The sequence below is a fragment of the Salvelinus sp. IW2-2015 genome, linkage group LG17 (assembly GCF_002910315.2).
Source record: "Salvelinus sp. IW2-2015 linkage group LG17, ASM291031v2, whole genome shotgun sequence".
Lineage (NCBI taxonomy): Eukaryota > Metazoa > Chordata > Actinopteri > Salmoniformes > Salmonidae > Salvelinus > Salvelinus sp. IW2-2015.
Window position 1 is genome coordinate 7,345,205 of NC_036857.1, and position 23,940 is coordinate 7,369,144.

General features: G+C 41.3%; 2 protein-coding genes across 3 annotated transcripts; one reads left to right on the forward strand and one right to left on the reverse strand.

Annotated features, from left to right (window-relative positions):
* Positions 1-28: 28 nt before the first annotated feature.
* LOC111976765 (ceramide synthase 5) lies at positions 29-6,091 on the reverse strand. The gene is made up of 10 exons (XM_024005874.2): positions 5,627-6,091; positions 3,826-3,928; positions 3,288-3,418; positions 3,128-3,185; positions 2,855-2,905; positions 2,633-2,725; positions 1,450-1,578; positions 811-917; positions 462-618; positions 29-202 (listed from the first exon to the last, which is right to left on the reverse strand). The coding sequence occupies exons 1-10, from the start codon at positions 5,797-5,799 to the stop codon at positions 41-43; spliced, it is 1,164 nt and encodes a 387-aa protein (XP_023861642.1). The 5' UTR covers positions 5,800-6,091; the 3' UTR covers positions 29-40.
* Positions 6,092-10,845: 4,754 nt separating this feature from the next.
* Positions 10,846-23,528, forward strand: slmapb (sarcolemma associated protein b). 2 transcript variants are annotated; one of them, XM_024006587.2, is made up of 10 exons: positions 10,846-10,935; positions 11,261-11,317; positions 17,258-17,383; positions 17,611-17,685; positions 18,950-19,255; positions 20,137-20,386; positions 20,733-20,904; positions 21,492-21,626; positions 22,859-22,946; positions 23,343-23,528. In XM_024006587.2, the coding sequence occupies exons 2-9, from the start codon at positions 11,269-11,271 to the stop codon at positions 22,940-22,942; spliced, it is 1,197 nt and encodes a 398-aa protein (XP_023862355.1). In that variant the 5' UTR covers positions 10,846-10,935; positions 11,261-11,268; the 3' UTR covers positions 22,943-22,946; positions 23,343-23,528. The 2 variants fall into 2 exon arrangements, with proteins under 2 accessions (XP_023862355.1, XP_023862356.1); XM_024006588.2 differs by lacking the exon at positions 22,859-22,946.
* Positions 23,529-23,940: the final 412 nt, after the last annotated feature.

The window sequence follows — 23,940 nt, forward strand, 5'->3', positions numbered from 1 at the left end:
GAGACCCCCGTGTCCAGTTCATAATCACCTCTCCCTGTGTTCAGTGGTCTTTTGTTCCACCTTTGGTGAAGCCATTGGTCCCGTTGTCTTTTTTTGGTGATTGCTCGCTACCGTTTGGTTGTGACTTGTTCCTGCTCTTGACATTGGTGTCCGTCTCCTCTTCTGAGCTGCTCTCAATGTCACTGCGGTCATCCTTCGCCACCTTTTAAAAAGGGACAGAGTTTGTGCTCAGTAACAATGAATAGTCTGCAAAGGAATCATACAAGGAATCAGATCATCAACGTATTACTGTTTTTCCTCGCTAAACCTAAATAGGCGGTCTGCGTAAAAGGACAAATGTTTTGATATTGGCAAATGTTTATTTTTAGGTCTACAACGTGAGCATATTACACAAACTATCACTGTTGCTACCATAGGTTCACTATTATTCAGACGGAGTAAAGTTAAACACACATACACACCTTGCCCTTGAATATGGCTTTGATGGCGATTCTAGCGATGAGGTAGAACCAGAAGACATGAAGAGACTGCAGGACCAGAAGCAGGCCGTTCAACAGCCACCAGGACCTGTACGGACCGACAATCTCCCAGCTCTCCACCAGCACACTGTATATGATCCTTCAACAGACACACACAACCAAGCACACGCGTTACCAGGGCACCGTCACAAGGAGACGCCAAAGAGCCAAATCCTTTTATAGAAATCTAATGAATTATACATCTATCCTATAGTGCTAAGGACAGAATGGCTGGYGTTAGATAACGCAGCTCTGTGCCTTGTTGCATAATTCAATATGTACCCCCCCTTACCAAAAGGGATAGATGACAAGTCGCGTGATGAAGAAGACGATGCTGAATACTACAAAGCCGGTGTCACAAATCCGCTGGTACTTTGCATAATTGGCCAACTTGGCCAACTTGGGGGGGAAGGAAATGAATAGGCACATGAGTACAGATAGCAAACCAGCAAACATGTTTAATTCTCCTTCAATGACACCTCTCGCTGTACCTTGGTAAACAGACATGTTAAACAGTCAGATTCCAGTTAAACAGGTATTAGCTAAGTGCAGCAGTAATGCACACAGCTGTTCAAACACAGAGTAAACACTCGCCTGGGTGAAACCCCGTACTCACACCCACATACACCATAAATAATATTTCAGTTGTGTGGAACCACCTCAGCCAGTAAAAAGACAGCTCTACACATACAGTATAGCATAGGCCAAAGCCAAATATTTTGAAAAGAAATGTACTTTTTGAATATTGTTCTAATTCTAGACATTCAGTTACATAGCATTGTTTAAATATTCCCCATGTACTGTTAATGAGGAGCTAACATGGCTGCCATAGAATGTTGAAGTGTCATGTAAGTACATCATAATGCAGAAACCGCATTGGCCAACCTTCTAAATACATGGCTCTAGTATAGGCACTTGACATTTTATCTACCTCCAGCACGATGTCGGAGGCATCATGGACACACATGACCATAGTGCCTATTCGCAGCATGTTGTTACAGTAGGAGAAGGTGATGAGAGTTATGGTGGCCAGGTGATGGACAAACATGATGAGGAAATCCTGTCAGAGGACAAAGGTAAACAAAGAAATAGAGGGATAGATAGATAAAGAGGTAGACAAGGGGGGAGAGAGAGGGGGAGGGAAAAATATTTACACACATGCCATTTCATTCCAATAAAACGCATAGAATCACTGAGTGAGTGGAACCAAGGTCACAACAACCTGGTCTATTAAACCATCCCAACAAGTTCATTGACCTGACACAATGTCGTCACCAGCTTTTGAAAAGGCCGCATCTGCTTGGCAATGAGAATTCTTCCACACATGATTAATGATCTCCTAGAAACTTCACCAGATACTTTTAGTTATATATTAAACTAGATTACATGTACTGAGTATATTTTCTTAACTTGAAACGACATTGATTTTGCAATGTGTTTGTCTTCATTGCTCCTGCTTAAGGATCTTTGCATTTGTAATGGTGTACAAAGATGCTAGGGTCAAACATAGGAGTATTGGAAACCTTTACAACCTCATACAACATGCAAAACTTGCTAAGTGATATAAATAAAAAATCTTCCTTTCCCCTTGACCCACTACCAGAGAACAGCACAGTGCTAATGTAATTCTACCTCTTCCAGCAGCACCCATGTGACAATGGATTAGGTCTACTCTCAGTAGGATTGGACTCTGGGCTAGTGCTTCATACATAAACTCCTGTCCCAAACTATGCCTCTACAGAAACTCACTGCTGCGTCTAACCTGTTCATCAGAGTTTACACAGTATCGTAGGCCTTCTATTACAAAACAATAATTACCTTGCTAACCTAGAGTGAGACGAAAGTGTCTCTGAAATGAAGTAACAAAAACAGGACATACTGGCACCAATTCTTGCTAAACGACCAAAGACTTTCCAGAAAATCAAGTGGATTTAAATAGCTTGCATACCAGCTACAATAGATTGGCCAATTAGCATGAATGAAAGCCACTGACTGAAGTGGTGGTAGGATTAGTGTTTTTGAGAGAGGGGAGCACAATAGCTGCATTTTCAATGTCCACCTACCCCACTACAAGTCCACCCACTGTGCCCCTCCAACCCAGTCACCTGACTCACCTTCCTTTTGATGTCTGTAAACTGGGAGAACATGAGGGACCAGTAGAAGGCCAGCTCAGCTACATAGTAGTTGTACTGGCCAGGACTCAGCGTCTGTGGAAGCAAGGTGTGGGCCATATTGAGAACATGAACAACCCCTATGGTTAGGAATTGAATCTTCATCTGTTGACTATTTAGATGAATGATCATGGTATTTAGGTACTTGGTATGTAGATCCTTCACCTGAAATGGGTAGTTGTACCAGCATTGCCGTGTGTCCCACATCCAAGGAGACTAGAGGAGGACATGCACATGTCAAAGATAATCAAAGAGGATAACAATGCTTATCAATATGACTTCCTCTTGAAAGCAATCTGCATAGTCAGCATGTTATTCTTATTGTTACTTTCTTTCCTATAGTAAAACATTTTTTAAAAGGGCTCCTTTCAATTTAAAGTGTGTTTGAATTATATTAAAGTTATTTAGAGTAGTGCAGTAGAAGTCAATTCAACTCACCACCCACAGATAGCGAATTGCATAGGTAAATATACCGGTATAAAACGTCAACCTCCACCTATGATGCAAAACAAAGAGCAAAGGAAACATAAAGAAAAGAAACAGAACAGCAATGCTGAAGCTAGTGCATCTAGATTGATTAAGACTTTTCAGAACCTACATGCTCTCGCAGAACTTTGTGAGTGTACTGGGCTTGTCCTGGTTCCTCCGGAGTCGGAACCATCTCTGGACTTTCCGCACATCCCAGTCCAGCTGCTTAGAGAGCCCCTCGACCCGCCGCGAGTCTGGACTCTGAGGAAAAGGCGCAGGAGACAGAGACACTGCTTTAGTGTCAAAAACACTACATTGCTGCCCTGCTAAACAAGTCAAAGGAAAGTTGGCTACAGACAAAACAGACTGGCATCTTAGAGCTAATTGGCTTTGGACAGTTATCAACAAAATCTGATTACACTTTCCTGAGTAGCAAGTAAAAATCAAGTTCATCAGTGTGGAATACATCTAAGATAGGTTGGATTTTTATCATTTCCACTTATTTATTTTTTTACTTCCACTAATCCACTTGCATTTACAGAACATCCCGTTCATTTACATGTGGTGAATTGCTTTTACACCGTGAGCAATAACATAAGAAACATTTCAGGTCACAATGCTGCATTTGTCCACCCAGCAGCAGCATATGAGACCAATGCTTTAAGTACCGTTGTGGATGTAAACACCCTCTCCAGGACAGCGTTGGGCTGGGCTCGCCGGCTCTCTCCAGCCTGAATCTGAAGTATGTTGGCACAGGGCTTGGCTACTAGCCTAAACACACACACAGCACCAGAGAGAGAGAGCAATATTAAACATGGACACAGGGTTGGCTCTACAGTACCTACAGTTCTCCAGAAACCTCAGCAGAGAAGATCACGGCTTTCACCAGGGACCTATTCCACAAACAGACAGGGCGCCTTCACAGTTTACCCACAAATGTATTGTATGTGCAGTGGGTGTATGTGTGTAAGAGAAAAGCAGTTAGAATGAGAAAGGGTTGTGGAGGAAAACAGACAGTCAGAGGGAGAGTATGAGGAGGAATGTAGCACTAACTCTAAACAGAGGAGGCTGATGAGCTGTCATGTGAGAGGGAGGTGGGTCAGGAGGAGAAAGCTCCTTGCTGAGAGTGAGACAGATCTCAGTTTGCTGGTTAGTGTCTATCACAAGACCTCCCCGACCTCAGTGTACTGCCTCTGACCCATTCAAACATTCACTTCCTTCCTATCACACAATCCAATGTACTACCTAGGCCTAAACATATGCCCAGCTAACATTTCAGAAAGCATCTGTTCAGGAGAGGCCTTGCTATGCAGAGAATTCAAATTACCTATTTGGATAAGCAGACAGCCAGCATCCAATTCTACTGTGGTACACAGAAGAGAACACCAGTAGTGCATATCATCAATAATCTTGTGTTTCCATTCCTTCACCCTCATTTACAATAATCTGAAATCATATGGATAGTTAATAGAAAGCAGATGGGGCAGTAGGCAGCCTAGTGGTTAGAGCTTTGTGCCAGTAACCAAAAGGTTGCTAGATTGAATCCCCAAGCTGACAAGGTAAACATCTATCGTTCTGCCCCTGAACAAGGCAGTTAACCCACTGTTCCTAGGTCGTCATTGTAAATAAGAATTTGTTCTTAACTGACTTGCCTAGTTAAATAAAGGTGAAATAAAATACAAATATGGATAGACACATCGACTATTCACTTTTACCAGTTCCTTTGCTTATTTCACATCAAAACAGCCAAAAGGGACACAAAGATAAGGCCTTTGAAAGAAAAGGATACAAAGAGAAGAGCCATTTTAGACGTTAGAGATGCACACAATATAATCCAATGGCCATGTCACTTGCAGCAGTCAGTTTGCGTGAACTTCGTCCCTCTACAAAGATTAGCATCAGTGCAGTTGACCAAATTACTCGCGAGAATGTATTTATTGGTTACAGAGATTACTCAAAGCCTGGTTACTAAGGGACTGTATGGCGTTTAATAGAACACAGGTCAATGAAGCCAGAAGGGTTACTGCTTCTCACACCAGTGGCACAAAAAAAACTAAATTAGGCTACCCTTCAGGTTAAACAAGACACCTATGATCCAAACGTTGTATACTCAGTGGCTATTCGTAGCCTACTGTTGGCCTACACACAGTAGCATACTAATAGTATTTTCCACAATAGTGTTTGTGTCAATAGCCTAAATTATATAGACTAGAGTAGTGTTGGGAACCTATCATCAGAAAACAATGCCTCCTTATAGGCCTATCATGGCCCAAGGGCAGTTCGCTAATTAGTTCCTCTGACTGGCGCTTAATAAGCGCGCGCGCGCACACACACACACACACACACACAATCAGTTTAGCCAAGGACTTGGCCTTGGTTTATACCGCTAAATCTTTGACACATATCAAATGCGGAAATCTTTTGTTTACAAAGACAAGTCAATACACGTTACTTTGTTACATAGCCTACCTCTCAAATAAAACCCTGACAGCCAACACGCCAAAAGCAAGCGGTAAGCATGAGAGTAGCTGGTCAGCTCTGGGGTACTCCTCTCCTGGTGGCGGGTGCTCGAGTTCCGCCCAAGTAACATTCGGTGGAAGCCAGAAACTCTCACTCCAAAACCAAGCTGAGAGCGAATTCATTTTGTGGTGATGCCGGTCCTTCTCAGAACAAAAAAACAACAATATGTTGTGTGTAGCTGTGCGAGGGAGAATCCACCTGTTTCAGGCACTACTTTAGTAGACTTCCCATAAGTGTGTGGAGCTAGAGTCTGCTACTCCTGGACAAGTTGAGGAAGTAGGCTAGGTGCGCGGTGTCACCTCCTTCTTCCCCAGCACCATCAGCTCACTGGCATTTTTGGAAACTCTCCTTCCCATGAGACCGCGTAGTCACGACGATACATTACAGGTAACGCCCATAACTGGCAACGCCCACGATGTGTCAGAGTTTTCGAGCATCCCTTTGTGTGTCATGAATTGCATAATAACTAGCTTACGCAAAACTAAAAACAATAATGTTAGTAATAATTTAACAAGAAAAATACAAAATATGGAGAGAGGCTGCATAACTTTGGGTGTTTTCACATATAGTCCACAACAAAATAACCGATCTCAGTCCTCTTTAAAGAGAACTCGGGTAAAAAAAAACAATAACTCAGTTATCTTTGTACTCACACTACATTTGCCTTTGAATAAGGACTCAACTCTTGCCAGTTCAATTCACATATTTGTGGTCCCAGTCCTATTTGCATTCACATTGCTATGTTTAGAAAGGAACCAATATATTTGTCCAACATTCACTCGATGCAATCAAGGTTTTTACAAAGTAAAGGACAAGCCATTCCATCTGAACGTGTAATCGGAAAGCTAGATACTGTACCTACTTATATTTGGAAGTTAATAGATTGCATTTAGTTAAAATATGTGATAATTGTCATCAGAAGATACTATTAACATCTAAATATTATTTGTAAAAAAATAAAATAGCAAAAGAACAACTGCAGATTAAATAATGCTATAATTGAAAACTGAACACCCAATGTAGGCTTATGTCCCTAGAATAGAATTGACTTTGTACCCTATCTTGTGATTCTCACCAAATATGTTGTTGACTTCTCACAATATTCAAACCCCACAATCGAATAAACAGTTTATGAAATCACACTTTTTTCGCGAATCTGCACATCGTTGTCTTCTCTCGTTTGTGGAACCAATGTTTTTTTTCGTACCTTCATTTAACTAGGCAAGTCAGTGAAGAACAAATTCTTATTTACAATGAGGGCCTGGCAAAAGGCCTCCTGCGGGGACGCGGGCTGGGATTAAAAAATATATACAGTTGAAGTCAGAAGTTTACATACACTTAGGTTGGAGTCATTAAAACTCGTTTTTCAACCACTCCACAAATTTCTTGTTAACAAACTATAGTTTGGGCAAGTCGGTTAGAACATCTACTTTGTGCATGACACAAGTCATTTTTCCAACAATTGTTTACAGACAGATTATTTCACTTATAATTCACTTCATCACAATTCCAGTGGTCAGAAGTTTACATACACTAAATTGACTGTGCCTTTAAACAGCTTGTAAAATTCCAGAAAATGATGTCATGGCTTTAGAAGCTTATGATAGGCTAATTGACCTCATTTGAGTCAATTGGAGGTGTACCTGTGGATGTATTTCAAGGCCTACCTTCAAACTCAGTGCCTCTTTGCTTGACATCATGGGAAAATCAAAAGAAATCAGCCAAGACCTCAGAAAAAAAAATTGTAGATCTCCACAAGTCTGGTTCATCCTTGGCAGCAATTTACAAACACCTGAAGGTACCACATTCATCTGTACAAACAATAGTATGCAAGTATAAACACCATGGGACCACACAGCCGTCATACCGCTCAGGAAGGAGACGCGTTCTGTCTCCTAGAGATGAACGTACTTTGGTGCGAAAAGTGCAAATCAATCCCAGAACAACAGCAAAGGACCTTGTGAAGATGCTGGAGGAAACAGGTACAAAAGTATCTATATCCACAGTAAAATGAGTCCCATATCGACATAACCTGAAAGGCCGCTCAGCAAGGAAGAAGCCATTGCTCCAAAACCGCCATAAAAAAAGCCAGACTACGGTTTGCAACTGCACATGGGGACAAAGATCATACTTTTTGGAGAAATGTCCTCTGGTCTGATGAAACGAAAATAGAACTGTTTGGCCATAATGACCATCGTTATGTTTGGAGGAAAAAGGGGGATGCTTGCAAGCCGAAGAACACCATCCCAACCGTGAAGCAAGGGGGTGGCAGCTTAATGTTGTGGGGGTGCTTTGCTGCAGGAGGGACTGGTGCACTTCAAAAAATAGATGGCATCATGAGGTCGGAAAATTATGTGGATATATTGAAGCAACATCTCAAGACATCAGTCAGGAAGTTAAAGCTTGGTCGCAAATGGGTCTTCCAAATGGACAATGACCCCAAGCATACTTCCGAAGTCGTGGCAAAATGGCCTAAGGACAACAAAGTCAAGGTATTGGAGTGGCCATCACAAAGCCCTGACCTCAATCCTATAGAAAATGTGTGGGCAGAACTGAAAAAGCGTGTGCGAGCAAGGAGGCCTACAAACCTGACCCAGTTACACCAGCTCTGTCAGGAGGAATGGGCCAACATTCACCCAACTTATTGTGGGATGCTTGTGGAAGGCTACCCAAAACGTTTGACCCAAGTTAACAATTTAAAGGCAATGCTACCAAATACTAATTGAGTGTATGTAAACTTCTGACCCACTGGGAATGTGATGAAAGAAATAAAAGCTGAAAGAAATCATTCTCTTTACTAGTATTCTGACATTTCACATTCTTACAATAAAGTGGTGATCGTAACTGACCTAAGACAGGGAATTTTTATTTGGAATAAATGTCAGGAATTGTGAAAAACTGAGTTCAAATGTATTTGGCTAAGGTGTATGTAAACTTCCGACTTCAACTGTCTGTAGGACAAAACACACATCACGACAAGAGATATACCACAACACTACATAAAGAGGTAGCGCAGCATGGTAGCAACACCACATGACAACAACATGGTAGCAACACAACATGGCAGCAGCACAACATGGTAGCAGCACAAAACATGGTACAAACTTTATTGGGCACAGACAACAGCACAAAAGCAAGAAGGTAGAGACAACAATACATCATGCAAATCCACCACAACTGTCAGTAAGAGTGTCCATGATTGAGTCTTTGAATGAAGAGATGGAGATAAAACCTTACAGTTTTAGTTTTTTTTTTTTTGCAGCTCGTTCCTGTTGCTAGTTGCAGCACACTGAAAAGAGGAGCGACCCAGGGATGTGTGTGCTTTGGGGACCTTTAACTGAATGTGATTGGCAGAATGGGTGTTGTCTTTAGAGGATGAGGGCTGCAGTAGGTATCTCAGATAGGGACGAGTGAAGCCTAAGAGGGTTTTATAAATAAGCATCAACCAGTGGGTCTTGCAACGGTTATACGGAGATGACCAGTCTGAGTTTTTGAGTTTTTCTAGCGATAGTTGTACAAAATCTCATCATAAGACACTCCCAAACGGTTTAACTGGGAAATTAATTGAAGTGACCTTGTTCTTTTTCCTAGTTTTTTGTRGTTCATACTATTCTGTAGGCCTATGTATAGAGCTCTCTTGCTTTTCTACCTCTCTTGCTTTCTACCTTTTCTCACAGGATACTTACGGGAAATATAAAAACATATATTGTGTGTCTCCAGCATAAAGACAATACAGTATAAATTGTATAAAAGTGGACATTGATGAGAATTTATTGATCTGGTAGGGCCTAATACAGATTTAGTTACATGTTTAAGGGTAACTACATGACCTGACTAGAACAAACGGGGCCCTAGTTCAACCCTTTAATTAGGTTCCATATTTTCTCCACTCCAGGTCACATCAAATGGTCAGAAAAAACTTGGGTCCCTACAGGAAATATTTTATTAACTCCCTTCTTCATTTRTACTAATCTGTACATGGATGATCAAATGTATCCATTCAGTCTAGGAGGAAAAACGTTGTAGTACTGTGGAAGTCACAGTACTTTGTTGTCACACACACAAACACACACCTGAGTGGCAGTATTACCCTGGTGGTATTTATGTTTTATTTTTTCATTCTGTTTTGATTCACAGTTCTCTAGGTTGTTCTTGAGACTGTGTAGTTTCAAGTTTTATTAGTTGAATGTACAGGATACACGTGGTATACACTGTCCAATGAAATGCTTACTTGCAGGTTCCTTCTCGACAATGCAACAACAATATGAAATAATAAAATGTTTTAGCATAAGTATAATAAAGGAATGCACAATTTATATTACAATATTTACACATGTATCAGGGAAGTGTACTGGCAGTATTTCCCTCATTCATGGATTTCCTAGATTAGTCTCTTTGGTTTTGCTAAATCTATTTTATTATTGTGTCCCATTCTGAACTTCTGGCAAAGCCTCCTAACCGTATTAATGTCACACCACATTAGTTCAGTGTATTAGTTGCATTCTCCACTTCTAACATTACACCAGTTTATATTATGTCATACTCCACATCATTTGTTTCTGTTTATTCTATGTCCTGCATTTATTGTCAACAGTACCCCTTTCAGAGCTCAAAATGTTGCAGCATAATTTATCCTTATGGAAACATATGGTCAGCATGGAGTTAAATTAAAGGGAAATGGCAGTGCCCTACTTGGCATAACAAGGGCACACACACAGACACACATACACACACTCAGAAACTCATACACTCACACACTACCCACTCTCACACAATCTCACATTGGAAGGTCCTATTGTTAGGCTAAGCCCCCATTTCTACATCAGTACCAACTGGCCTGGGAGCAGCTCATTCCCTGAACAAAACCTCCCTCTGTTTCAGTATGCAGCTGCAGCTTCCGAGATGCCCCAGTCAGATTCATGACCTAGTGTGGAAAGACTGGGACCCTCCACCATGAAGAGGGGGGACTATTTGTGACAATTATTGTTTTGATCTGGATGACCTCTATCATTAGATTTTGACTACCCTCAAGGTAATCAACCAGTCATTTTTACTGTACCAGTGGTTCTTTTCCTAACATGCCTTGGAAAATAGCTTGGCAGTCTGATGGATAGTCTTTGTTATTGCATTTGATGTCCCCCTCTTCAGATGGACTATTCCATTTCGCATCTGAAAAATCAGATAGTTGGAAAGAATTCTTCATGCCAGGGACTGCTGTAGCCCCAGCACTGATTATAGCAGAGAACACCTGACCTGAGGTAATATCACATTATTATATGTTTTGAAATGTAATGTACTTATATAGGCTTTATTATTTTCAATTATTATCCTTTCATTTTTAATTGCTTTCATAGAATTGTAATACAACATCTCTTCATAAAGTCCTCAATGTATGTTGTATGCACATTCATTTCACATTCAATTACATTTTTCAGTCTTGTGCTTCATATGTTATGTCATTGATTTCTTCTTCTGCTATGATATCTTGTCAATATTTTATTCTCAAGTTAGCTCATCTCTCACCCCGAACTGTTTGCAAAGTCACTGTACTCATATGAAATGATAATGTATCCTTTTTTGCAGATAAGCAAATGGATCATCAGGAGCTGAAAGAACCCATGAAGGTCACACTCATTAAAGGTGAGTGAGACCTTTTCTTTATTCTTATTACATGTAATTGGACAGATTATAATAACTGACCGGGATCAGTTCTGATGTCTCTAACCAGTCACCTCCTATTCTATTACGGACTTGTGCAAGTCATCCCAGACCTCGTTGCCGAGTGAGGAGGAAAGGGTCAAAGAGAGAGAGACTTTGTAAAGGAAAGACTGGGTGTGGAAACGGGACATTTAAGAGCTCGCATTGCTATAAAAGGCATTGTGTTTAGGGCCACAGTTCTCTGGTTTCAAGTGGAATCAAACCGTAATCTGAAGGAGCCTTTAATACATTAGGGATCACCTCAAATGACTGTTAAATGACAGTATTGACATTTAGGTTGACAGGATTGACAACCAATTCTAACAAGAGAATAACATTTTAGAGAGGACACTGGAGTACCTTGTGTATGTTCCTGATGCATGTCTGTGAGTGAATCAATTGTGCATGATCAATTAATTAGTAATGCCACTAGTCACATAGGCTATACAGAACACATTGGCTATTCACCATAACAACAATAACACATTTGACCTTAGGGTTATCTTTTTTCACAGTTTATAGTGTAAATCTCATCAGAGCTTTATAATATGAAGTTACCCTTATAACATAGGAATCATTACACCTGCAGTATATTCTGTAGCTGTAAACCAAAGCATCAGGCCTAGACCAGAAGATTTCTTTGTGAGTGTTAATGTATAAAAATACAGTACCGGTCAGGGAATCATGAAGCCTCTGACTCAGTTTTGAATGGCTGCCACAATGGTAGCGGGCTTAGACATTAGGGTGGATGGAGCATGACGGCTATAGCCTTCAGCATGATGAGATGTAAAAATAGAAAAAGGGTTAGAAGGATTCTCATTACATTCATTCTGTGGTGCCTATGAGGGAACGTAATGGTCGATGAACCAGCAAGTCTGAGAAATATTTTTAGACGTAGAAAGGAATATTCCAGAGTTGTGTTTTTTCATCCGGCATCATTTGATGACACCAAATATCCCAAGAAGTAATGGCCAACCATGATGTGTCAGTGAGAGATAAACCTTTAACATAGGGATGTCAACAACAAAATACATTCCGGGGGCCGTGTTCGGTTTTTAACGAGATCTGGAGGGCCGCACTGAAAATTGGTTATATTTCCTCGCGGTCAGAATTTGCATAAAATAGTCCTCAAACGTTTTTGGAATTTTATAAGCTCCCTGACTGTCTAGCTTTCATTTTGGTGATTATTAGCGAGCTGAACACAGTCAGGAAACGGTATGGTAGGTCCATTATCATTTTTACACAGTTTCGATTTGGTTTGAGTTATTTTAAATGAAATATCGTTTTTTATTTGTATTTTTTGGGGCCCACAGGCCATATGTTTGACACCCCTGCTCTAACACATCCTCTTACTATCGGACACATTCTCTCACACACACAGCCTCTCTATCTCTCCCTCTCTCTTGCTTTCTCTCTCTCTCTTGCTTTCTCTCTCTCTTGCTTTCTCTCTCTCTCCCTCTCTCTTGCTTTCTCTCTCTCTTGCTTTCTCTCTCTCTACCTCTCTCTTGCTTTCTCTCTCTCTCCCTATCTCTTGCTTTCTCTCTCTCAGTTTCTCTCGCTCTCTCTCACACACGCTGACACATTTAACCTCACTCAGCTCCTCACGAAGAATCCATTTCCTCAGAGAAACACACACAACGAAACTGACTCAGCTCCTGACATATGCTCCGCGCAAACATCCATACACACACCTACACACGTTCTCATGCTCATTCAGCCATTTACAGACATGCACACACATGCACACACACACAAACACGCACTCTCTCAGATAGAGGCCAGAGCATTCCTCCCTGTCTTCACACACAGTGGGAGGTCATGTGCCTGAACAGGGGTGGGGGGGGTGCACCACCAGCCTCCAGCAGACTCTAAGCACTGCTTTGTTTATGGACATTGATTAGCATAACTAACATCTCTGATTAGTTCTCTGGTTTGACGTCAAAGCTAATATTCCACAGTAACGTTTGCACATGTGTATTTAAACGAGCTAGCGAGTGTGCGAGGTTGTGTGTGCATGTCTGTTATCTGAAACACCCATATTGTTAGTTTCTGCACTGATACAGTGTCTGCCACAGTGATGTCATAGCCCTCTGATATCTCCATTTATGGTGCACAGGCTCCATCTGTTATGGCGTCTTGTTTTGGCCTCTGCCAACGCTTGATCTAGGATGAGGTCGTCTCTTTTTACAGCCCTGGCAGATTAGAAGAAGAGTTTTAGCTGGCTTTTATTCCATCTATTTTGAGAGAGAGTTATGCGTTGCTTTCTCTACTAGTCATCTTTTCGACCTATGAAATCATAGTCAGTAGAGGTCATTGCTTTGAAACTGTGAGAAATGTGATTACTTTGAGGGTACATCAAAGGGCTTGACTACTATAAGTGCCCGCTAATATAAGCGGACCCCGATATGTGAGTTCAGATGACATTATTAATTATTCTATTTTTGGGATGTAATTAGTTTATGTAATAGTAAAATTTTTGGTCATCTTGGGAAATTATCTCACATTTCATCCATGGCTAAATGTAATCTGTTGGCAGGGAGTGGGGAGGCAAAATAGTCCAGAGAGTCAGACATTCAGTCAAGTTTGACATTAGCTTTGGAATCTCGCAAAGGCCTAACGAGGGTAATAGAAAGTACGAGACCACATGTGGCTAATGTCAGTCATCTATAATTTTATGATAATATTTGTCCTCATTTGCCCCTACTGTAGATACAGTGGATTGGGAAAGTATTCAGACCCCTTGACTATAGCCTTATTCTAAAATGGAATAAATCGGGCAAAACAGCAAAAACACGCTTTTGACATTTTTGCACATTTACAAAATATTAAAAACAGAAAGGCCTTATTTACATAAGTATTCAGACCCTTTGCTATGAGACTCGAAATTGAGCTCAGGTGCATCCTGTTCAGTGGTGTAAAGTACTTAAGTAAAAAGACTTTAAAGTACTAAGTAGTTTTTTGGGGTATCTGTACTTTACTTTACTATTTATATTTTTGATGACTTTTACTTTTACTCCACTTACATTCCTAAACAAAATAATGTACTTTTTACTCCTTACATTTTCCCTGACACCCAAAAGTACTAGTTACATTTTGAATGCTTAGCAGGACAGGAAAATTGTCTAATGCACACACATATCAAGAGAACATCCCGTGTCATCCCTACTGCCTCTGATCTGGCAGACTCACTAAACACAAATGCTTCGTTTGTAAATGATGTCTGAGTGTTGAAGTGTGCCCCTGGCTATCCGTTAATTAAAAAATATAGAAAATTGTTACATCTGGTTTGCTTAATATAAGGAATTTGAAATTATTTTTACTTTTACTTTTGATACTTAAGTATATTTCAGCGATTACATTTACTTTTGATACTTAAGTACATTTAAAACCAAATACTTTTAGACTTTTACTCAAGTAGTATTTTACTGGGTGACTTCCACTTTTACTTGAGTAATTTTCTTGAACCTCTTAAAGCTAGGGGGCAGAAATTTTATATTTGGGAAAAAACGTTCCCAAGGTAAACGGACTATTTCTCAGGCTCAGATATTAGAATATGCATATAATTGACAGATTGGGATAGAAAACACTCTAAAGTTTCCAAAACTGTCAAAATATTGTCTGTGAGTATAACAGAACTGATTTTGCAGGCGATAACCTGAGGAACTCCAACCCGGAAGTGCTTTTAAAAAACAAAAATCCTTGTTCCATTGCTTGCCCCTCCTCCATTTAAAGGCGTATCAACCAGATTTCTTTTCCAATGGCTTCCTCAGGCTGTATCCAAGCTTTAGACATAGTTTCAGGCTTTTATTTTGAAAAATGAGCGAGATTTATCAAAGCGCGTCAGTGGATGACCAGGTGTCCTTTGATTGGTTCCTGCGCAGAAGAGATTTGGCTCGACATTTTCTATCTCTGTAGAATTGAACAGTTTACCGTCTGGTTGAAATATGATCGATTATGTATGTTAAAAACAACCTGAGAATTGAATATAAAAAACCTTTCACATGTTTCTACGAACATTACGGATAATTTTGGGAATTTTTGTCTGCCCTTCAGTACCAGAACGAGCTTGTGGTTTTCTGAACATAACGCGCAAACCAAATGGCGATTTTTGGTTATAAAACTAATCTTTATCGAACAAAAATAACATTTATTGTGTAACTGGGAGTCTCGTGAGTACAAACATCCGAAGATTATCAAAGGTAAGCGATTCATTTTATTGCTTTTCTGACTTTCGTGACCAAGCTAATTTAAGGCTAGCTTTTTTAGCAGTGATTGATACACTCACAAACGCTTGGATTGCTTTAGCTGTAAAGCATATTTTCAAAATCTGACACGATAGGTGGATTAACAACAAGCTAAGCTGTGTTTTGGTATATTTCACTTGTGATTCCATGATTATAAATATTTTTAGTATTATTTTTGAGTTTGGCGCGCTGCCAATTCAGCAGTTGTTTACGAAAATGATCCCGTAAAAGGGCTCCGTGTGGCAAGTTAAGGTATCTTTACTTTTACTCAAGTATGACAATTGGGTACTTTATCCACCACTGATCCTGTTTCCATTGATCATCCTTGAGATGTTTCTACAACTTGATTGGAGTTCACCTGTGGTAAATTCAATTGATTGGACATGATTTGGAAAGGCGCACACCTGTCTATATAAGGTCCCACAGTGCATGTCAGAGCAAAAACCAAGCCATGAGGTCGAAGGAATTGTTTGTAGAGCTCCGAGAGAGGATTGTGTCAAGGCACAGATGTGGGGAAGGGTATCAAAACATTTCTGCAGCATTGAAGGTCCAAGAACACAGTGGCCTTCATCATTCTTAAATGGAAGAAGTTTGGAACCACCAAGACTCTTTCTAGAGCTGGCCCCCAGGCCAAACTGAGCAATCGGAGGAGAAGGGCCATGATCAGGGAGGTGACCAAGAACCCAATGGTCACTCTGACAGAGGTCCAGAGTTCCTCTGTGGAGATAGGAGAACCTTCCAGAAGGCCAGATGGAAGCCACTCCTTAGTAAAATGCACATGCCAAAAGGCACCTAAAGACTCTCAGACCATGAGAAACAAGATTCTCTGGTCTGATGAAACCAAGATTGAAACCAAGATTGGCCTGAATGCCAAGCGTCACGTCTGGAGGAAACCTGGCACCAACTGTACGTGAAGCATGGTGGTGGCAGCATCATGCTGTGGGGATGTTTTTCAGTAGCAGGGGCTGGCAGATTACTCAGGGTCGAGGGGAAGATAGACGGAGCAAAGTACTGTGAGATTCTTGATGAAAACCAGCTCCAGAGTGCTCAGGACCTCAGACTGGGGTGAATTTGTAACGACCCTAAGCACACAGCCAAGACAATGCAGGAGTGGCTTCGGGACAAGTCTCTGAATGTCCTTGAGTGGCCCAGCCAGAGCCCGAACTTGAACCCGATCTAACATCTCTGGAGAGACCTGAAAATAGCTGTGCAGCGACGCTCCCCATCCAACTTGACAGAGCTTGAGAGGATCTGCAGAGAAGAATGGGAGAAACCCCCCAAATACATGTGTGCCAAGCTTGTAGCATCAAACCCAAGAAGACTTGAGGCTGTAATCGCTGCCAAAGGTGCTTTAACAAAGTACTGAGTAAAGGGTCTGAATACTTATGTAAATGTAATATTTCAGTGTTTTATATTTTATACATTTGCAAAAAATTGGGTATTTGTCATTATGGGGTATTGTGTGTAGATTAATGAGGGGGGGAAATTATTTTATCAATTTTAGAAGAAAGCTGTAACATAAAAAAATATGGAAAATGTCAAGGGGTCTGAATACTTTCCGTATGCACTGTAAGTCTCCACCCTGTCATGTTGGTCTGTCTTCTGCTGAACACTGTATTTACCACCATTCCTTTCCCAGATGAGATGAACCGATCCAACACGGGAACAAGTGACTCAGAGAAAGTCATCAAGCATCTGAACGAGGAGCTTCGTGAGGCCCAGGAGCTCTCCAACACAGGAAAACTGAAATGCATGGAACTGCAAGGTAATGGAAAAGCTTTGGGAATGACACTCACACAACAGTGGATTATAATATAATAGTAATATATGCCATTTAGCAGACGCTTTTATCCAAAGCGACTTACAGTCATTATCCAATACTGTATAAAGATAACAGGCACAAGCATACACACCTTCACACAACAGCTGCAGCAGTGAATGTTCATAGTTAGAGAAGTTAACTTATTGTATTATTTGTGTCATACATTATAGGTCTCCTGGAGGAGGAGAGGAGAGCCAACAAGCAGCAAGCTGACGAGTCTGCAAAACAGTTGAAACTCCTACACGGTAACTATAGACCAAAGTGTGTGTGTGTTGTTTGAAGTTGCCTTGGATCTTCCTTACTAGAATTACTTTTGGGGTGTGTGAGAAATGTGTAGGAATGTGTGTGGGTAGAGCTGAGTTTTTGTATGTATGCGTCACTGTTCATGAATCTAGGCTATTGTATATGTGGTTAAAGTTTGTGTGTAGTTGTGTTGTTGGTTCAGTCCTGTGAGATAGAGAGAGCTTCACCGCCTTTTGGATGTCTTTTGTTGGTGCAGTTCCGGACCGGCCTTGATTTCCACATCCAAAGACATCTATGTTTGGTTCAGATTTTGTCCGGTCTGGACCAGCCTTGATTTGGCCCAAACATAGACGTCTATAAATGACATATTTTAAACTTTCATTCAGAACCAAAAATGAGCTTCATTTCAACATCTGTAAAATACGTATTTTCAACATCTGTAAAATAKGTATTTTCAACATCTGAAAAATAAGTATTTTCAACTTTCATTCAGAAGAGTGATAGTGATGAGGATGTGACTAAGAAGGTGACCAGCGCTGTGGAGAGGGTGACGTCTGACTACCACTCCGGTTCATCCTCAGATGAGGATAGTGACCTCAGGGAAATCGTCCCTCCCCTACCGTCCTCCAAAATTGCCACACATACCAGGTGATCTACCCAGCTGCTCCTTTGTGGCGTCCTCCAGTGCCCAAGCAGAAGAAGATGGGGCCCTTTAAAGGATATAACGGCCCTCCACGTCCTCCCCACTATGGCTTCAGACCCCAAGGCAGACCCACACAGCCCTTCGGACACAATGGCTGGGCTCTGCCTGGCCAGAGAAGGGGGCATGGATACTGGGGTGGCACTCCAGGCCTGACTTACTGTTAGGGACCACTATAGCAAGTGTTGACGTTAGTATTAGCCTTTTCCATGTGCTCAGGTTTCCTGAGCTGTTGAGGGTAACCAAGTATCCGTCTGCTAAATGACAAAAAAATGTCAAGAAAATGTACCTGATTTCAATGTCCTGAAAATAGGTATTTTTTTACATCAGGAAGATATGCCTTTTCAACGTTCTGGAAAATAGGTATTTTAAACATGGAAAATATCTTTTCACCTTTCATTCAGAACCTAAATTGAACCTAACTTCAACATCTGGAAAAATATGTATTTTCAACATCATTTTGCTTACTGGGACTATTCTAGTTTTGCTGGGGCAGAACAGCAAGGACCGGCACTGATATAACTCTTCTCATCCTTAAAAATGTCCACTGTCTTCTGTGTGAGCAGGCCAGCTGCGTCAGCTACAGGACGAGCTGGGGGTCCTTAGAGAACAGAAAGACAGCGCCTCCCTGAGTTCACAAGATGAACTGCACAGATCCCGAGAAGAAGTGAAGACGCTGCGTCGCACCCTTGATGCTGCCACCGCCGATTGGAAGCGGGAGGTCTCTACGGTCCAGGGTAACCTAGCAACCGTCTCCAAGGATATGGAGAAGTGGCGAGAGACAGCCAGCAAGTATGAGCGTGAGATTAACGGCCTCCAAGGTGACCTACAGCAGCAGAGCAAGCAGTGGCAGAAGGCTGCCGAGTCACAAGGTACCAGTGGTGTAAAGTTCTTAAGTAAAAATACTTTGAAGTACTACTTAAGTTGTTTTTTGGGTATCTGTACTTTACTTTACTATTGATATTTTTGATGACTTTTACTTTTACTTCACTATATTCCTGAAGAAAATAATGTACTTTTTATTCCATACATTCTCCCAGACACCCACAAGTACTTGTTACATTTTGAATGCTTAGCAGGACAAGAAAATTGTCTAATTCACGCACTTAAAGAGAAAATCCCTGGCCATCCCTACTGCATCTAATCTGGCGGACTCATTAAACACAAATGCTTTTTTTATGTCTGAGTGTTGGAGTGTGCCCCTGGCTATCCAGAAAATCGTGCCATTTGGTTTGCTTAATATAAGGAATTTGAAATTATTTATACTTTTACTTTTACTTTTGATATTTTAGCAATTACATTTACTTTTGATATGTAAAGTATATTTAAAACCAAATACTTTTACTTTTACTCAAGTAGGATTTTACTGGGTGTCTCACTTTTTACTTTAGTAATGTTCTGTTAAGGTATCTTTACTTTTACTCAAGTATGACAATTGGGTACTTTTTCCACCACTGCAAGGTACTACATATACAATGCATAGAAAATACATAACAAATATTGATACTCTGTACACACAATATTTATCTGAAATAAGGAGTGTTATTTATGTGATTTATAAAGCATTTGTACACAAAGTTGCATCCATGTGAAAGTATATCCACATCAACTTAGTTTGGGCAGCTAATTAGCCCCGAATAGACTGACTAAATAGTTTTACTGAAAGTATCAAGGAGTTGGCTGAAGCAGAAACAGACTATCACCCAGGCTGTGATATAATGACATGTCTGAGCGTCCCTATGGTTTTCTACAGCAGGTGAAATGGAGTCTATGCAGAGGGAGTGCACCAGCCTCCAGAGGGAGGTGTCATCCCTGCGCTTGGAGAAACAGGAAGTGCTGAATACACACCAGAAGGAGAGTGCTGCCCTCAAGGCGGAGAAGGAGGAACTGCTCAGGGCTCACCAGAAGGAGAAGGGGAACCTACAGAATGAGAGTGCTGTCATGCGCTCAGAGAAAGAGGCCATGCTGAAGAAGCAAAAGGAGCTAGAGAAGGATTTGGCCAGGTCAGTCTGTAGTCTGAAACACAACTGGCAAGAGCATCTGTGCCTAAACATCATACACAGATTCGATTGGGCGCAACTCAACTCAGAAATGGTCCCAGTATTTGCACGTCTGTCTCTGCCACTCTCACACTCTCCCTTGCTCTAATGCCCAGTTATCTTTGACTCTTTCTTTCGTGCACACACCGACATACACATATATATACACACACTCTCATTAACAGACCAATACATTTGACATTGAAATGGTCACAATTAGAATACATTGGTCTACAAATCATTCATAGACAGTAACACTGTTCCTGAACCTCTGTCTCTCTCTCTCTTTCTACCCCTCTCTCTCCCCCAGCTCGCGTGCCCAGAGTGCTGAGCTGGGCAGCATTCTGAAGGCCCTGGAGCTCTCTCAGGTGGAGATGGAGAAGAGGCTGGGGGCCCAGCAGGAGCAGCACCAGCAGGACAACACCAAACTTCAGAGCCAGCTGGACCAGTCAGACGGCCGCACCAAGGACCTGCAGAGAGAGGTGGGCACATGCATGCTGTCTTCCTCTCTTCCTTGAAGTAATCCCTGATCTATGATCTGACATGACTGGATAGGCTAAAAAAAGCTACATTATAAACTGGGTGATTTGAACCCTGAATGTTGATTGGCTGACAGCCGTGGTATATCAGACCGTATACCACGGGTATGACAAAACATTTGTTTTTCCTGCTCTAATTACATTGGTAACCAGTTTTGAATAGCAATAAGGCACCTCAGGGATTTGTGGTATATGGCCAATATACCACGGCTAAGGGCTGTGTCCAGGCACTCCGCTTTGCGTCATGCATAAGATCAGCCCTTAGCCATGGTATATTGGCCATATACCACACCCCCTTGGGCCTTATTGCTTAAGTATATAATGGAACGCATAATTATCACAATCCTATCTTGTTAGCCCAGTGGTCACTACATGGAAGGGAGGAAGGAAGTATTTGTTCAAAGTATTTGATGAGGGCCTGGACTTTTACAACCGCTGTTTTATCCCTTTTGAAACAGAAGCCTTACGGTTGCTCAAACTATGCATGTTTTATGAACGCCCTGTAATATTTATAACCTCTCTGTTTTCAGTACGAAGAGACGCAGACCGAGCTGTCAGACCTGAAGGAGAAGTTTGAGAGAACCGAACAGGAAAAGCAGTCGATCACTGATGAGCTTGAGGAGTGTAAAGCTGACCTGAAAATGCTGCGGGAGAAAGGAAACAAAGTGAGTTATCCACTATCAAGACTTTAAAAAATATACTGCGACTAAGAAGAGGTCTTCAACATGCATGCTGTAAATATATATGTTTTGGAAATGTTGGGTTGAATTCAAATGTTGAGTTGAGATCAGTTGAGATGAAATTGACTTCAAGCAGCACCAGTAGCAGGCTACCCCTTCCTTTGAGTTTCAAGTTGAAAAGTTTCAGAGTTTATTCGACACGTGCACAGGATACAACAGGTATTCACCAGAGCATTTCTAATCACACCACAACTGCTCCCTCCCTCCTCCCAACCCGCTTGTCCCTTGACTATTGCTTCTAGACTTAGACACACTTGGACACGCTTGTAGTATGCTAGAATATGGTCAGATACATATTGTGTTGTGTATTTATTGTACCGATATCAATATACGTTGAGTGTACAAAATATTAGGAACACCTTCCTGATATTGAGTTGCATCCCCTTTTGCCCTCAGAACAGCCTAAATTCGTCAGGACATGGACTCTACAAGGTATTGAAAGCGTTCCACAGGGATGCTGGCCCATGTTGGCTCCAATGCTTCCCACAGTTGTGTCAAGTTGGCTGATGTCCTTTGGGTGGGGGACCATTCTTGATACACACGAGAAACTGTTGAGTGGGAAAAACCCAGCAGTGTTGCAGTTCTTGACACACTTAAAACTACTACCATACCCCGTTCAAAGGCACTTAAATCTTTTGTCTTGCCCATTCAACCTCTAAATGGCACACATACACAACCCATGTCTCAATTGTCTCTCCTCTGAAATGGATTTAACAATTGATTTAACAATTGACATCAATAAAGGATCATAGCTTTAACCTTTTAAGCTATCCTGAGTGGCGCAGCGGTCTAAGGCAATGCATCTCAGTGCAAGAATCGTCACCACAGTACCATGTTCAAATCTAGGCTGTATCACATCCGGCCGTGATTGGGAGTCCCATAGGGCGGCGCACAATTGGCCCAGCGTCGTCCGGGTTTGGCCGGAGTAGGCCGTCATTGTAAATAAGAATTTGTTCTCAACTGACTTGCCTAGTTAAATAAAGGTTAAATGTAAAAATTAAAAAAATTAACTGGATTCCTCTGGTCATTCAATGTCATGGAAAGAGCAGGTGTTCCTAATGTTTAATAAACACAGTATATTTGATGAGTTGACCCACTCTCCTGGGGTCAAACTCACCCATTCCCAACGATGTCTTTATATCCCTTCCCTCCTGTAGACCTCCCTATTGCTGCCTGTCCAAGCCATACTCATCGGCCTTATCCTGGCTTTGCTGTATTGGTGCTTCGGCGCATTGTGGTAGAAAGGTACACCGTACTCCTGTCCAGTCAACCCGGCCTACATCTTGCATTGTTTGTCTCTGTCAGCACACTGCATGAAACAAATCTCAAGTCTCGAAATTGAAAAGTCTCTCTCGTTCCTCTGAAATACTGAGGAAAATACGATGTCTCCCCATGACAGAACTAACATTTCTAATATGACATCTTCTCCTCTTGCCTGGATCTTTAATATCTAACGAATCTCTCTTTCTATGGGCTGATTTTTGTCTTGTCTTGCTCTATGTGAACATGTTGCTTTTAACCGTCATTGTTCTCTGTGCATTCCATGACAGCTTTGGCCAATCGGGTGCTGTTAAAGGGCTAGAGCAGCCTGTCAGACGGTGCTGAGGTCAGTGTTTCAGTTTGTGTCACTTCCTATTTCAGAGTGGATGGATCGTCTGGGTGCCTCATGCAGTTGCCGTGGTAGCGACTATGACTGCTGCCGTGCTCTACGCCAGGACCTGAGTGTGAGACACACACACACAAGGATATATGAGTGCAAACATGCACACATACGTACATATGGTCAGACTTCTGTACACTAAACCTATTAAATGCATTGCCTCCTGATCTGTTCAGTTGTTTACTCATGTTCAGATGTTTTAACAAGGAGAGCCCTTTAGTTGAATACTTATAGTTTCATTGATATATTTTAGAGAGAAATTTGAGAAATGAATATCAAATATACTGTACAAATAAAGACAAGTTCAATCTTCCTAAAGTTCTAATTTCAGAAACTCATAAATGCATTTTTGTTTTTCTCTTTATGTTTTACATTAGGACTCTATCTTCTCATAGGATTTCAACAATGAATATAGGCTAAAGATACTGTACACTGTTATCCTCACTGATAATGTTTAATATTACTGCAGAAAGACCTTCTGTCTTCAAGGTCCAACTGCCCTAAACACTTTCTTTGTTTTAGAGTCCAGTAAAATATGTAAATTCACCTTAAACTTTAATTTGCTGCGTTGCAACGCCT